The 11815-nt window shown below is 52.0% G+C and overlaps 1 protein-coding gene across 1 annotated transcript; it reads left to right on the forward strand.

Annotated features, from left to right (window-relative positions):
* Positions 1-6962: 6962 nt before the first annotated feature.
* GPR3 (G protein-coupled receptor 3) lies at positions 6963-7952 on the forward strand. Its single transcript, XM_066372071.1, has one exon. It carries the CDS (start codon positions 6963-6965, stop codon positions 7950-7952), a length of 990 nt encoding a protein of 329 aa, XP_066228168.1.
* The last annotated feature ends 3863 nt before the right edge of the window (positions 7953-11815 follow it).

Consider the following 11815-nt stretch of genomic DNA (forward strand, 5'->3'; position numbering starts at 1 on the left):
GTTAACTTCCTGCACACATAGGGCTAAGTAGGTGTTTATTATATAACCATACTGTAACATGCTGTGACTGTCTGACGCACTGGTCTGTGAGACTCTCAAGCACTCCCTAATCAATATCATATTAACTATCTATTTAATTATTTTTTAATTCATTTTTAGAGAGGAGAGAGAAAGAGACAGAGAGGGACAGAGAGAGAAGGGGGGGAGGAGCAGGAAGCATCAACTCCCATATGTGCCTTGACCAGGCAAGCCCAGGGTTTCGAACCGGCAACCTCAGCATTTCCAGGTCAACGCTTTATCCACTGCGCCACCACAGGTCAGGCCTAATTATTATTTTTTTTACTGTCTGGCCTGTGGTCGTGCAGTGGATAAAGCATTGACCCGGAACGCTGAGATCACCAGTTCAAAACCCTGGGCTTGGCCCTGGCTGGTTGGCTCAGAGGTAGAGCATCGGCCTGGCGTGCGGAAGTCCCGGGTTCGATTCCCAGCCAGGGCACACAGGAGAGGCGCCCATCTGCTACTCCACCCTTCCCCCTCTCCTTCCTCTCTGTCTTTCTCTTCCCCTCCCACAGCTGAGGCTCCATTGGAGCAAAAGATGGCCCGGGCGCTGGGGATGGCTCCTTGGCCTCTGCCCCAGGCGCTAGGGTGGCTCTGATCGCGACAGAGCTACTCCCAGGAGGGGCAGAGCATCGCCCCCTGGTGGGTGTGCCGGGTGGATCTCGGTCGGGCGCATGCGGGAGTCTGTCTGACTGCCTCCCCGTTTCCAGCTTCAGAAAAATCCAAAAAAAAAACAAAAAAAACCTGGGCTTGCCTGGTCAAGGCACATACGAGAAGTAACCAATGAACAACTAAAGTAAAGCAGCTATGAGCTGATACTTCTTGCTCCACCACCCCCCACATAAAATCAATAAATAAAATCTTTAAAACAAAATTTTTATTGATAGATTTGAGAGAGAGAGAGATTTGTTCTAACCAACTGAGATGCTCTAACCAACTGAGCTACCCAGCCAGTGTTTAAGTATCTAGTTGTTGAGTGTCCATCTTTTCCAATTAGAATGAAAGATTCATGAAGAAAGCAGGGATTTTTGTTCATTGCTGTCTGCTCTGTGCCTAGAACAATGCCTAGAAAATAGCAGATGCTCAAAAAATATTTTCTGAATGTTGAAAATGCCAATGTTGATATGGCCAATCAAACCCAAGCCTAGGAACTGCCAGTGAATACTGGCTGAATGAATGAATGGGTCTGTGCTAAGAATGTGTGCACTGACAATGCCCAGATTCTTGGGGCTTAGACAAGGAGTTTGTGTAGATCTTTGTGTCTCACACACACAAACTTTCCTTGAGAGCCTTAGGCCCACAGGAAGGAAGTCTCTTACCTGGAAGTGAGTGCTCACAGCCATCTGGTGGTCACCTGGGGAACTGCAGGTATTGTCAGTTCTGGTCAAAGGACACTTCTGGGGAAGATGGTGAGGTCTAGGCTAGAATGGGAAGGCACACTGGACTTAGTTACAGATAGCCCTGGCTTCAGATCTTAGCTCTGTCATATACTGTGATTTAGGGCAAAAGTTTCTTCTCTGAACTTCACCTATGAACTTAGAATGTAAGGTTGTTGTAAACACTGGGCTCTGGTTTGGTACCTGGTAGATGGGAAAGATTGGAGAGGGTGTTGATAGTGGAAAGAAGTAAGGAGGTAGGGCAGGGGGCATGAGAGGAGAGAGGAGGAAGGGCTGTTTCTTCCTCTTGACAGCATATCTTTGGTTGGCTGTGATGGCCTTAATTGTCCTGTTGACATGGGGTGGGTTGGGAGCATGAGAGTGTGCACGTGAAAATCCATAGGCTCGGCCCTGGCCGGTTGGCTCAGTGGTGGAGCGTCGGCCTGGCGTGCAGAAGTCCCGGGTTTGATTCCTGGCCAGGGCACACAGGAGAAGCGCACATCTGCTTCTCCACCCCTCCCCCTCTCCTTCCTCTCTGTCTCTCTCTTCCCCTCCCGCAGCCGAGGCTCCATTGGAGCAAAGATGGCCCGGGCGCTGGGGATGGCTCCTTGGCCTCTGCCCCAGGCACTAGAGTGGCTCTGGTCGCAACAGAGCGACGCCCCAGAGGGGCAGAGCATCACCCCCTGGTGGGCAGAGCGTCGCCCCCTGGTGGGCATGCCGGGTGGATCCCGGTCGGGCGCATGTGGGAGTCTGTCTGACTGTCTCTCTCCGTTTCCAGCTTCAGAAAGATAAAGCCTGACCTGTGGTGGCGCAGTGGATAAAGCGTCAACCTGGAAATGCTGAGGTCGCTGGTTCAAAACCCTGGGCTTGTCTGGTCAAGGCACATATGGGAGTTGATGCTTCCTGCTCCTCCCCCTTTCTCTCTCTATCTCTCCCTCTCTCTCTCTCTCCCCTCTCTCTCTAATAAAAAAAAGTAAATAAATAAAAAAAATCTAAAAAAGTAAATAAATAAATAAAAATTAAAAAAAAAAATCCATAGGCTCACTGGAATCTCTTGGATCTCATGATTTCTCAGGGTTAGAAATATCACTGCACTCTTTTCCTCCCTGGCTGCCTGAGGCTCAACCTCCACCATGAATGACTCAGTAACTAGCTGGATCAGGAAGTTCAGGTCAACTAACTACTTCAATGGAAACATGGTCATCAATGTCCTTCCCCCTGGGACAAACTAGCCAGAATGTACAAGACCACACCATATGTCATCTCTATATTGGAGTCAAAACACATTTTGGTGGTGGTAAAACAACTGGCTTTGACATAATATGTGATTCCTTGAATTATGTAAAGAAAAATAAACTCACCCTGGCCAGATAGCTCAGTTGGTTGGAGTGTCATCCTGACACACAAAGTTTGTCGGTTTGATCCCAGTCAGGCCACATACAGGAACAGATTGATATTTATCTCCCTTCTTCTCTCTCTCTAAAATCAGTCAATAAATTTTTTTTTTTTGGTATTTTTCTGAAGCTGGAAACAGGGAGAGACAGTCAGACAGACTCCCGCATGCGCCCGACCAGGATCCACCCGGGGCGATGCTCTGCCGTGACCAGAGCCACTCTAGCGCCTGGGGCAGAGGCCAAGGAGCCATCCCTAGCGCCCGGGCCATCTTTGCTCCAATGGAGCCTCGGCTGCGGGAAGGGAAGAGAGAGACAGAGAGGAAGGAGTGGGGGGGTGGAGAAGCAAATGGGCGCTTCTCCTATGTGCCCTGGCCGGGAATCGAACCCGGGTCCCCCGCACGCCAGGCCGACAATAAATTTTTTAAAAAAGGAAAATAGTGAACCTAAACACAAGCTTGCAAGGGACGGCCTTCAGGAGAAGAAAAAGACCTTAAGAAGACAGTGAATGAAATGCCAGAGTATAGAAGGTCAGAGCTATGAGAAAGGCCAATACTGGTGCAAACAGAGGGAGTAAATATTCTGCAATAACTTCATCTGTGATAATTGTGCAGGTGTTTCCGAAGATAATTAGTAAACTATAAAAAAAATTAGCACTGCCACTCAGAATAGCAGAATATAGTCTATTGTATATCCCTTTCCTGCCAACATCCCAGTAGCTTTCACCCCTGTCTGAAGCTATCTGGACAGCTGTTGGGACCCAGCTCTGATGGGGGAGAAAATGAATACCTGAGTCCTAAGGCAATGATGCTCTTTAGTCTCTCTCTTTGACACCCCCACCTTCCTTGACACCATGGTTATTACTACTCTCTGTTTTCCTTCTCTTTCTCTAGATGTTGCCTTTTAGTTTAATTAGCCAGTCAAAAAATATTTGTTGAACACCTATGACAGGCCAGGCACTGTAGGAGAGTGCTAAAATAGGATGGAAGCCAGGAAAGTCTGCTTGAGAAGAGATGAGTTGGGTGCAGAGACCTTAAGAAGTGAAGGGTTCTAGGCAGAGGGAACAGCCAGTGCAGACCAGGAACAGGAATACTGTCATCCAGTCTGTACCTTTAATGGTGGGATTCCCTGAGGCTCCTCTCTCTCTGCTCCCTCCCCTAGGTGATGTCATCTACCCCTAGAACTTCAGTTACTACCTGCATACCTATTCCTCCTGGGTGTCCCCTCCTGCCAGATATACTACTGGAAGCCCAGACAGCCAGTGCTGACAACATGCCAGGCCCCTCCCAACGATCCTGTGAGGCAGATACTAACATTATCCCTATCTTATTGATGAGAAAACAGGCAAAAAGAGTCTAAGAAACTCACCCAAAGTCACATAGCTAGGAAATAGAGGAACTGGGGTTTGAATCCAGTCTACACTCTTGACCACTTCCACCTGCGAAGCACCCTTAACTTACTGTATCCAACCTGAAGTGCATTCTCTTCTGCAGCCCAGCCCTCTACTCCTCCCAGGTACCCTGCCACTGGCCTGGCACCACCTTCCTCCTTCCCTACACTCACTGTGAGAACTGCAGTGGTGATGTGCTGGGGAGAAGGTGGGTGAGGCCTGGGATCTGGGCCGCCCTGGTTTCTTCAAACCTGATCCCTACCCTCTCCCCCATTCCTCAGGACCTAGATAATTCCAATGAAGTTCAAGGCTAGAGAGAGGGAAGAAGAGCAGCCAGCTCCTCTCCCCCAGGACTGGCCATATCTGTCCCATCTGGAGACATCTGGGACTAAGGACAGACAGAGTTGGGAAGATGGAGCTCCTTCTCCATGCCCTATCTGCCAGGATGCCTGAGATGGAAGGTTGAAAGGGGCCTGCTCTGTAACTGAGCTGCCAGGTTTTCTGCTTCCAAGTTCTTCCTGGCTTCCCCTCTCCAGCTGCTTCGAGGAAGTGCCCTCCACCCCCCACAGACACAGCACACTGCTGGCTTTCCAGACCCCTTGAATAAATAATTCATGTTTTGAAATCTCACCAGGCCCAACCCTCCATGCTTTGAGGGTGCTATCAGGCTTACACGAGTGAGCTCGCCAGGCTTCTCATCCCAGCCTCCGCATCACGGAGACCTGTCCTGGCCACAGCTTACCTGCCTGATTGCTGCCAGTAAAGACCCTCTACCCTGCCCCACTTACCCTGGGGCCCACTCACCACAATCACCTGGGTGCTTTATTCCAGGACCCCACAACCCTCATCACTTAAGTAACTTTGTCACCTCAGTACTTGTGACAGGGGTCATAGTGACCCGAAGTAAAACCTGCACATTCCCATCTTCCCTTGCCACTGCCTCTGCCACCCTGGGATCTCTGAACTCCATCGCGCCAGAGTCTCCCTCACACTCTTATGGTTGCCCTGGGGGCTTCCCTCTTTATGTCAGCGTTCCTCAGCCACCATCCCCTAAGATCCTGTCACCATGCTCATACTGTCACTGCCACCCACCTTCCTGCTCGCTTGTGCTCCTGTCATCGTCATCTCAGGGACCCCGTCATCCTCACCGGGGACGCCCAGTCAGCCCCATCACTTGGTCTCCGTCACCTGAATTTCGTCAGCCTGTCTCTGTCACCCGAAGGTCTCATTATCCCACAGCCTATCCGGGTCCCCTTGCCTCTGCACTCCCCCACATCCTCCGCAGCCTCTCTGAGACTTTTCTAAGGCTCTCCCACCTGCGCCCCCAAAATCTGCTGCCCGTAGAGGGCGCCGCGTCAAGGACAGCGCGGGCCGAATGGTGAGGGGCGGGGCCGCAGCCGCGGTTGCTTTTTATGAATGGGGGAGCAGGCGGTACGAGACCTTATTACTATGCCCCGCAATGCACTTTGCGCTCCAGCGTGACGCTCCCATTGGTTAGCTGAACCACTGACGTCACCTAACCGGTGGCTGGGGGTGGGGTGGGGCGGGGCGGGGAGGGGTGACTCACGCCGCTCTCCCGCGGCAGCGGGGGCTTGTCGGGGTCCGCTCACACCCTGCGCTATCCAGACCCGAGTGGAACCTTCTTGGGTGGCCCGGCCGTGGCTAGTCCCTAGAGGTAAGTAGCGGTCCCCACCGCGGTCACCAGGCGTCTGGGAGGGCACTCAGGATGCTGGGCCACTGAGCCGGCAGTCAGGTTCCCAGGGGTGGGCCAGGGTCAGAGGTCAAGACCTGGAACCCAGATTCTGGGCTAGCAGGTGGAACCCAGTGTCCGGGTGCTGAGCGCCATCAGCGGGGTGATCCAGCGGGGCTGAGCACTCACTCCTACAGGGACGCAAGGCCCTGGAGGAACTAATGGTCATCTAAGGTTGGACCGGCAGAAGGTGGCTGGGACAGGGACCTAGGTGTCCTAAAGGAGGAGCAGTCTGACTTAGGGATCCAGACACCCAGACATCCTGGCAGAAGGAGTCAGGCCCAAGATCCAGGTGTCCCGGCAGGAGGGGTCTGACTCATGCATCCAGCAGGGGGTGTCTGTTCCAAAGACCCAGAGTTGTAAGCAGAAAGAGGGGTCTGGCCTGGGCAGAAGTCTGAGCAGGTATGTGTTGGGAAGGCTGAGTTCCCAGATGTTACCCCAGGAGTGCAGGGTGAGGACTGGAGGGAGCTTCCCCCGAATTCCCTGGGGGCGGGGCCTGGGGCTGGCAGTTCTGAGAATCGTGAAGTGTCTGGTGAGCCTCAGAAACTGAGCGTCATCCTCTCTGATGGAGAGGGAGCAGAGCTGTCCTCATTCTTGAAATGTGTTTCCCTCTCCCAGTCCTGGCCTTTCCCAGCATCTCCTGGGTCTTACAAGTAGTCCCCACCCACTTATGATAGTCCTTTTATCTGGTTCTCTGGTCATACACGTGGGAGGAAGAGGCCTACAGGACCCAGGGAGTTGGAAGGGAGATGAAGAGACCTAGGACAGGATCCCCGGGGGAAAAAAGACCTGTACTGGCCTATGGGCATGGAAAAGGACAAAAGTATCCTGGAAGGAGCCCCAGGGCATGAGTAGGGGACAAGACATTGGGACCCAGCTAGGTATCCTGAGGAGAGAGTCCCACCAAGGATCTAGAGAGGCACCTCAGCTATTGCAGACTCCTCTACCCAGCACCTAACCCTGCCAACTTCTCACAGGGCCTTTCTCCTACAGGTACCATGATGTGGGGTGCAAGCAGCCCCCTGGCCTGGCTCTCCGCTGGCCCAGGCAACGTGAACGTGAGCAGCGTGGGTTCAGCAGAGGGGCCCACAGGCCCAGATGCACCACTGCCCTCACCTAGGGCTTGGGATGTGGTGCTCTGCATCTCAGGCACCCTGGTGTCCTGCGAAAACGCGCTGGTGGTGGCCATCATTGTGGGCACTCCTGCATTTCGTGCCCCCATGTTCCTGCTAGTGGGCAGCCTGGCTGTTGCAGACCTATTGGCAGGCCTGGGCCTGGTCCTGCACTTTGCTGCTGTCTTCTGCATTGGCTCGGCGGAGATGACCCTGGTGTTGGTTGGCATCTTGGCAATGTCCTTTACCGCCAGCATTGGCAGCCTACTGGCCATCACCGTAGATCGCTATCTTTCTCTGTACAATGCCCTCACCTACTACTCAGAGACAACGGTGACACGGACCTATGTGATGCTGGCCCTAGTGTGGGGAGGTGCATTGGGCCTGGGGCTGCTGCCTGTGCTGGCTTGGAACTGTTTGGACACCCGGACCACGTGTGGCGTGGTATATCCACTCTCCAAGAACCATCTGGTAGTCCTGGCTGTTGCCTTCTTCATGGTGTTTGGCATCATGCTGCAGCTCTATGCCCAGATTTGCCGCATCGTCTGCCGCCATGCCCAGCAGATTGCCCTCCAGCGACACCTGCTGCCCGCCTCCCACTATGTGGCCACCCGCAAGGGCATTGCCACCCTGGCTGTGGTGCTTGGCGCCTTTGCTGCCTGCTGGCTGCCCTTCACTGTCTACTGCCTGTTGGGCGATGCCCACTCTCCATCCCTCTACACCTATCTCACCCTTCTCCCTGCCACCTACAACTCCATGATCAACCCCATCATCTATGCCTTCCGCAACCAGGACGTTCAGAAGGTGCTGTGGGCCGTCTGCTGCTGTTCCTCTTCCAAGATCCCCTTCCGATCCCGTTCCCCCAGTGATGTCTAGTCGCTTATTGGTGACCATTCAATCCTGATCACTACAGATTTCCAGAATGTTAGGTCCTCCAGGGCTTTGTTCCAACCCCCCCAGCTCCACGCCCCCAAGACCCAGCTGGTTCTGGAGTTTTAGGACATTGGGTGTTTCACAGGATTTTGTTCAGATCCCGGCAGGGCCCAGATGGCTCCATGGTTCCAGAATGTTCAGAAGGTCAGGGTTCCACTCAGAAATGTCCCACAGTCCACCTGGCTCAGAGTCCCAGGATGCTGCTGGGTGTTTTACAGTGCCATTTCAAGTCCCTGGGCTTCCCCTTTCTTGACCTTGACCATGTCACTTTACTTTTGGATTTCTGAGCTAGAGTCAGAGATATTAGTCACTCAGTTGCCTAGATAGGAGAAAAAGATTTATTTATTTATATATATATGTGCACATACAAAGAATATCTATTTATACTTTATTTATTTATGAATTTATTTATGGATATAAGGGGGGGAAGAGAATAACACCTTGAAATCCAGGCCATACCAGGGTACCACCAATCCCTACACCCCCATTTCTGACCTCAGTTCCTAGAGGGGGGAAAGGGAGAAAGAGAAACGATGTATTTTGTTATTATTTTTGCTTATTTTTTATTGAAGAGATCACAGAGACCAGAGCCTTCTCCCCTGGCCTGCCTCTCTGGGGTTTGTGAGGGGAGCACACCAGCCTCTGGTTTTTTATTTTTTTAAGAAGCCATCACCTGAGCAACCAAGAATTCCTCTGTGCTGGGGGCCTGCTGCCCTCTGGTGGTGGTTTGGGGGAAACCAGCCTGGCCAAGAAGCCAGGACCAAAGGTGGCAACCCCAACTCCACTCCAGCCTGGCGTCCAGCGCCACAGCTATGGCCTGGGAGCCAGGCCTCACCATGAGGTGCCCTAGGGGGGCAGGATGCGAGCCAACACCTGACCCCTCTGCCAATCTGGGTATGGCCCCAGTGCATTCCCTATTCCTGTCCCTGACCCAATCCTTAATAAAAAATGATTTTGTAATAAATATTTGTGTGTGTGTGTGGAGGTAGTCAAATGGGCCTCATGGGAAAGCATGGAATGGGGGGATTAATACACAACCTGGTGCCCATTAGGGGACATGAAAAGCTGGAGATCCAGGATGGAGTGTGGCTAGCAGGTGACACAGGTGATCCTCCCACCCCAGGATGCCAGTCTGATGGGCCCCTCTACTCAGACCCAGGCTCCACCGACAAAGACCCCACCTCCTTCTGGGGGACAGGAACCAGGATGTTGGACCCTTCTTGGGTTGATGATGCCCACATCCTGCCAACATTATTAGCTGTAGTTTGGGGCTTTGGCATGAAGTATGTATATACTCAAAGCATGTTAATTTGCTTAACAGCCCCTTCAAACTGTGGACATGCATTGTGAGCTAAGTACTGTGCTAAGTGTGGTACACGTGCTACCTCAGCTATGCCTATTGAGCATCCCAGGGCACAGGTAGTATAGGCTCCATTTTACAGATGAGAAAACAGGCTGAGGGAGGATTGGTGACTGGCCCATGTTTCCAGAACCTGGGCTCTGTGAACTGGTCAATTGCCTCTCACCTCCTTTCTTTTTTTTTTTTTGTATTTTTCTGAAGTTGAAAACCAGGAGGCAGGCAGACAGACTCCTGCATGCGCCCGACCGGGATCCACCCGGCATGCCCACCAGGGGGCGATGCTCTCCCATCTGGGGCGTTGCTCTGTTGCAATCAGAGCCATTCTAGCACCTGAGGCAGAGGCCATAGAGCCATCCTCAGTGCCTGGGCCAACTTTGCTCCAATGGAGCCTTGGCTGCAGGAAGGGAAGAGAGAAACAGAGAGGAAGGAGAGGGGGAGGGTGGAGAAGCAGATGGGCGCTTCTCCTGGCTAGGAATCAAACCCGGGACTCCTGCACACCAGGCTGACGCTCTACCACTGAGCCAACCAGCAGGGCCTCCTTTCTTTTTTTTTAAGTGAGAGAGAGGGGTACAGATGGATAGACAGGAAGGGGGAGAGATGAGAAGCATCAACTCATAGCTGTGGCACTTCAGTTGTTCATTGACTGCTTTCTCTTATGTGCCTTGACCCGGGGGGCTCCAGCCAAGCCAGTGACCCCTTGCTCAAGTCACCAACCTTAGGCTTCAAGCTAGCAACCATAGGGTCATGTCTATAATCCTGTGTTCAAGCCGGCTGGTGAGCCCGCACTCAAGCCAAAGACCTCAGTGTTTCTGGGTCCTCAGCATCCCAGGCCAGTGCTCTATCCACTGGCTACCTCCTAGTCAGGTGCCTCTCACCTCCTTTCCTCAAGGCCTAGGGCCTACAACATTCTAGACCCTGATTTATGCTGGGGTTCATCCTCAGAACCAGCGGCAACATTTGGGAGCTGGTTGGACGAGGTCTGGTTGTTCTGGAGCTAGAATAGCTTTTTTTTTCTTTATGCAAAGGCGAGTGAGGGTAAGTATGTGCATATGCCCTTGAGTGAATTGGAAGACATAAGTGTGCAGGACCCTGAATTTAGGGGTTTTGGAAATAGAAACGATATGTTCACTGGGCAAAGGGCAAGAGCAAGTTTGAAATGCGGCTGAAGAGGAAATGCTGACTAGCCCCTCTCTGCCTTCAGGGCCAAAGCCTGGAGGTACGGCTGTCAGAGCATTCTGGCCCACCCCACCATTGCACAGCTAGAGACTGAGGCCCAAAGAGCAGCAGCCATTTGCTCAAACTCACACAGCTGTGCCAAGCTTTCTGTATTTCCCTAGGCAGAGCTCTTCTGCCTGGTGTTCAAGACTCCTCCCCTTTAGTGGCCACAGGAATCTAGGGGCGTGGACATGCCAGACAGCAGCAGGGCTGGATCAGAGCTGGTGGAAAACAGGCCTGGCTGAGCTACACATCGCTCCAGCCCAGCACACAGTGAGGAGGCCTTACCAGTTCAGGTTGAGCCTTATTTTCTCTCCCTACCTTCCTGAAGTGTACCTGGGAAATGACCCCTGCTCAGCAAGCATCTCCCCCATGACAAGCTTTGAGCCAAACATTTCATACAATGTCATAGGACCCACTGAATGGTATTATCGTTCTCCCCATTTCACAGAAGAATAAGTTGAGGTTCTGAGAGTAATGGGTGTTCAATCATGTATCACTGTCCTTGTGGACAGCTTAAATTCTAGCCAGGGGAAATAGTAAGAAAAAGCTAAGTTAGCCCCGGCCACATAGCTCAGTTAGTGAGTGTCATCCCGATACACCAGGGTTGCGGCCTTGATTCCCAGCCAGGGCACGTACAAGAAACAGATAGATGTTTCTGTCTCTCTCCCTTCCTCTTTCTCTAAAATCAATAAATAAAATTAAAAAAACAAAACAAAACAAAACAGGCTAACCTGACTGGCGGTGGTACAGTGGGTAGAGCATGACCTGGAATGCTGAGGTCCCGGTTTCGAAACCCCAAGATCGCCAGCTTGAGCGCAGGCTCACCAGCTGGAGTGCGGGGTCTCTGGCTTGAGCCCCCGCTCCCCGTCAAGGCACATATGAGAAAGCAATCAATGAACTAAGGAGCCGCAGCTACAAGTTGATGCTTCTCATCCTCTCCCTTCCTGTCTGTCCCTAAAAAAAAAAAAAAAAAAAATTAAAAAAAGAGCTAAGTAAAAAAAAACAAAGAAAAAAAAAACTAAGAACGTGGTAGTATCAGTGAGAAATCCTCTGAGAAAAACAAAGTAGGGAAGGGACACAGGAAGCGTGTGCCCCTTGTTTAAATGAGGGTGCCCAAAAAGGGCCTTACTGAAGGTGACATCTGATTTGCCTCCAGTTACACAGTTCATAAGTTGAGCTGGAATTTGAACCCGATCCATTTGACTCCAAATCTGTTTCTTTCCTGGGT

Source organism: Saccopteryx leptura, chromosome 3 (assembly GCF_036850995.1).
Source record: "Saccopteryx leptura isolate mSacLep1 chromosome 3, mSacLep1_pri_phased_curated, whole genome shotgun sequence".
In the NCBI taxonomy this organism is placed as follows: domain Eukaryota; kingdom Metazoa; phylum Chordata; class Mammalia; order Chiroptera; family Emballonuridae; genus Saccopteryx; species Saccopteryx leptura.

What these genes read in the sequence shown, in the direction of transcription:
- GPR3 (XM_066372071.1), top strand. Translation starts at nt 6,963, where the DNA reads ATGATGTGGGGTGCAAGCAGCCCCCTGGCCTGGCTCTCCGCTGGCCCA.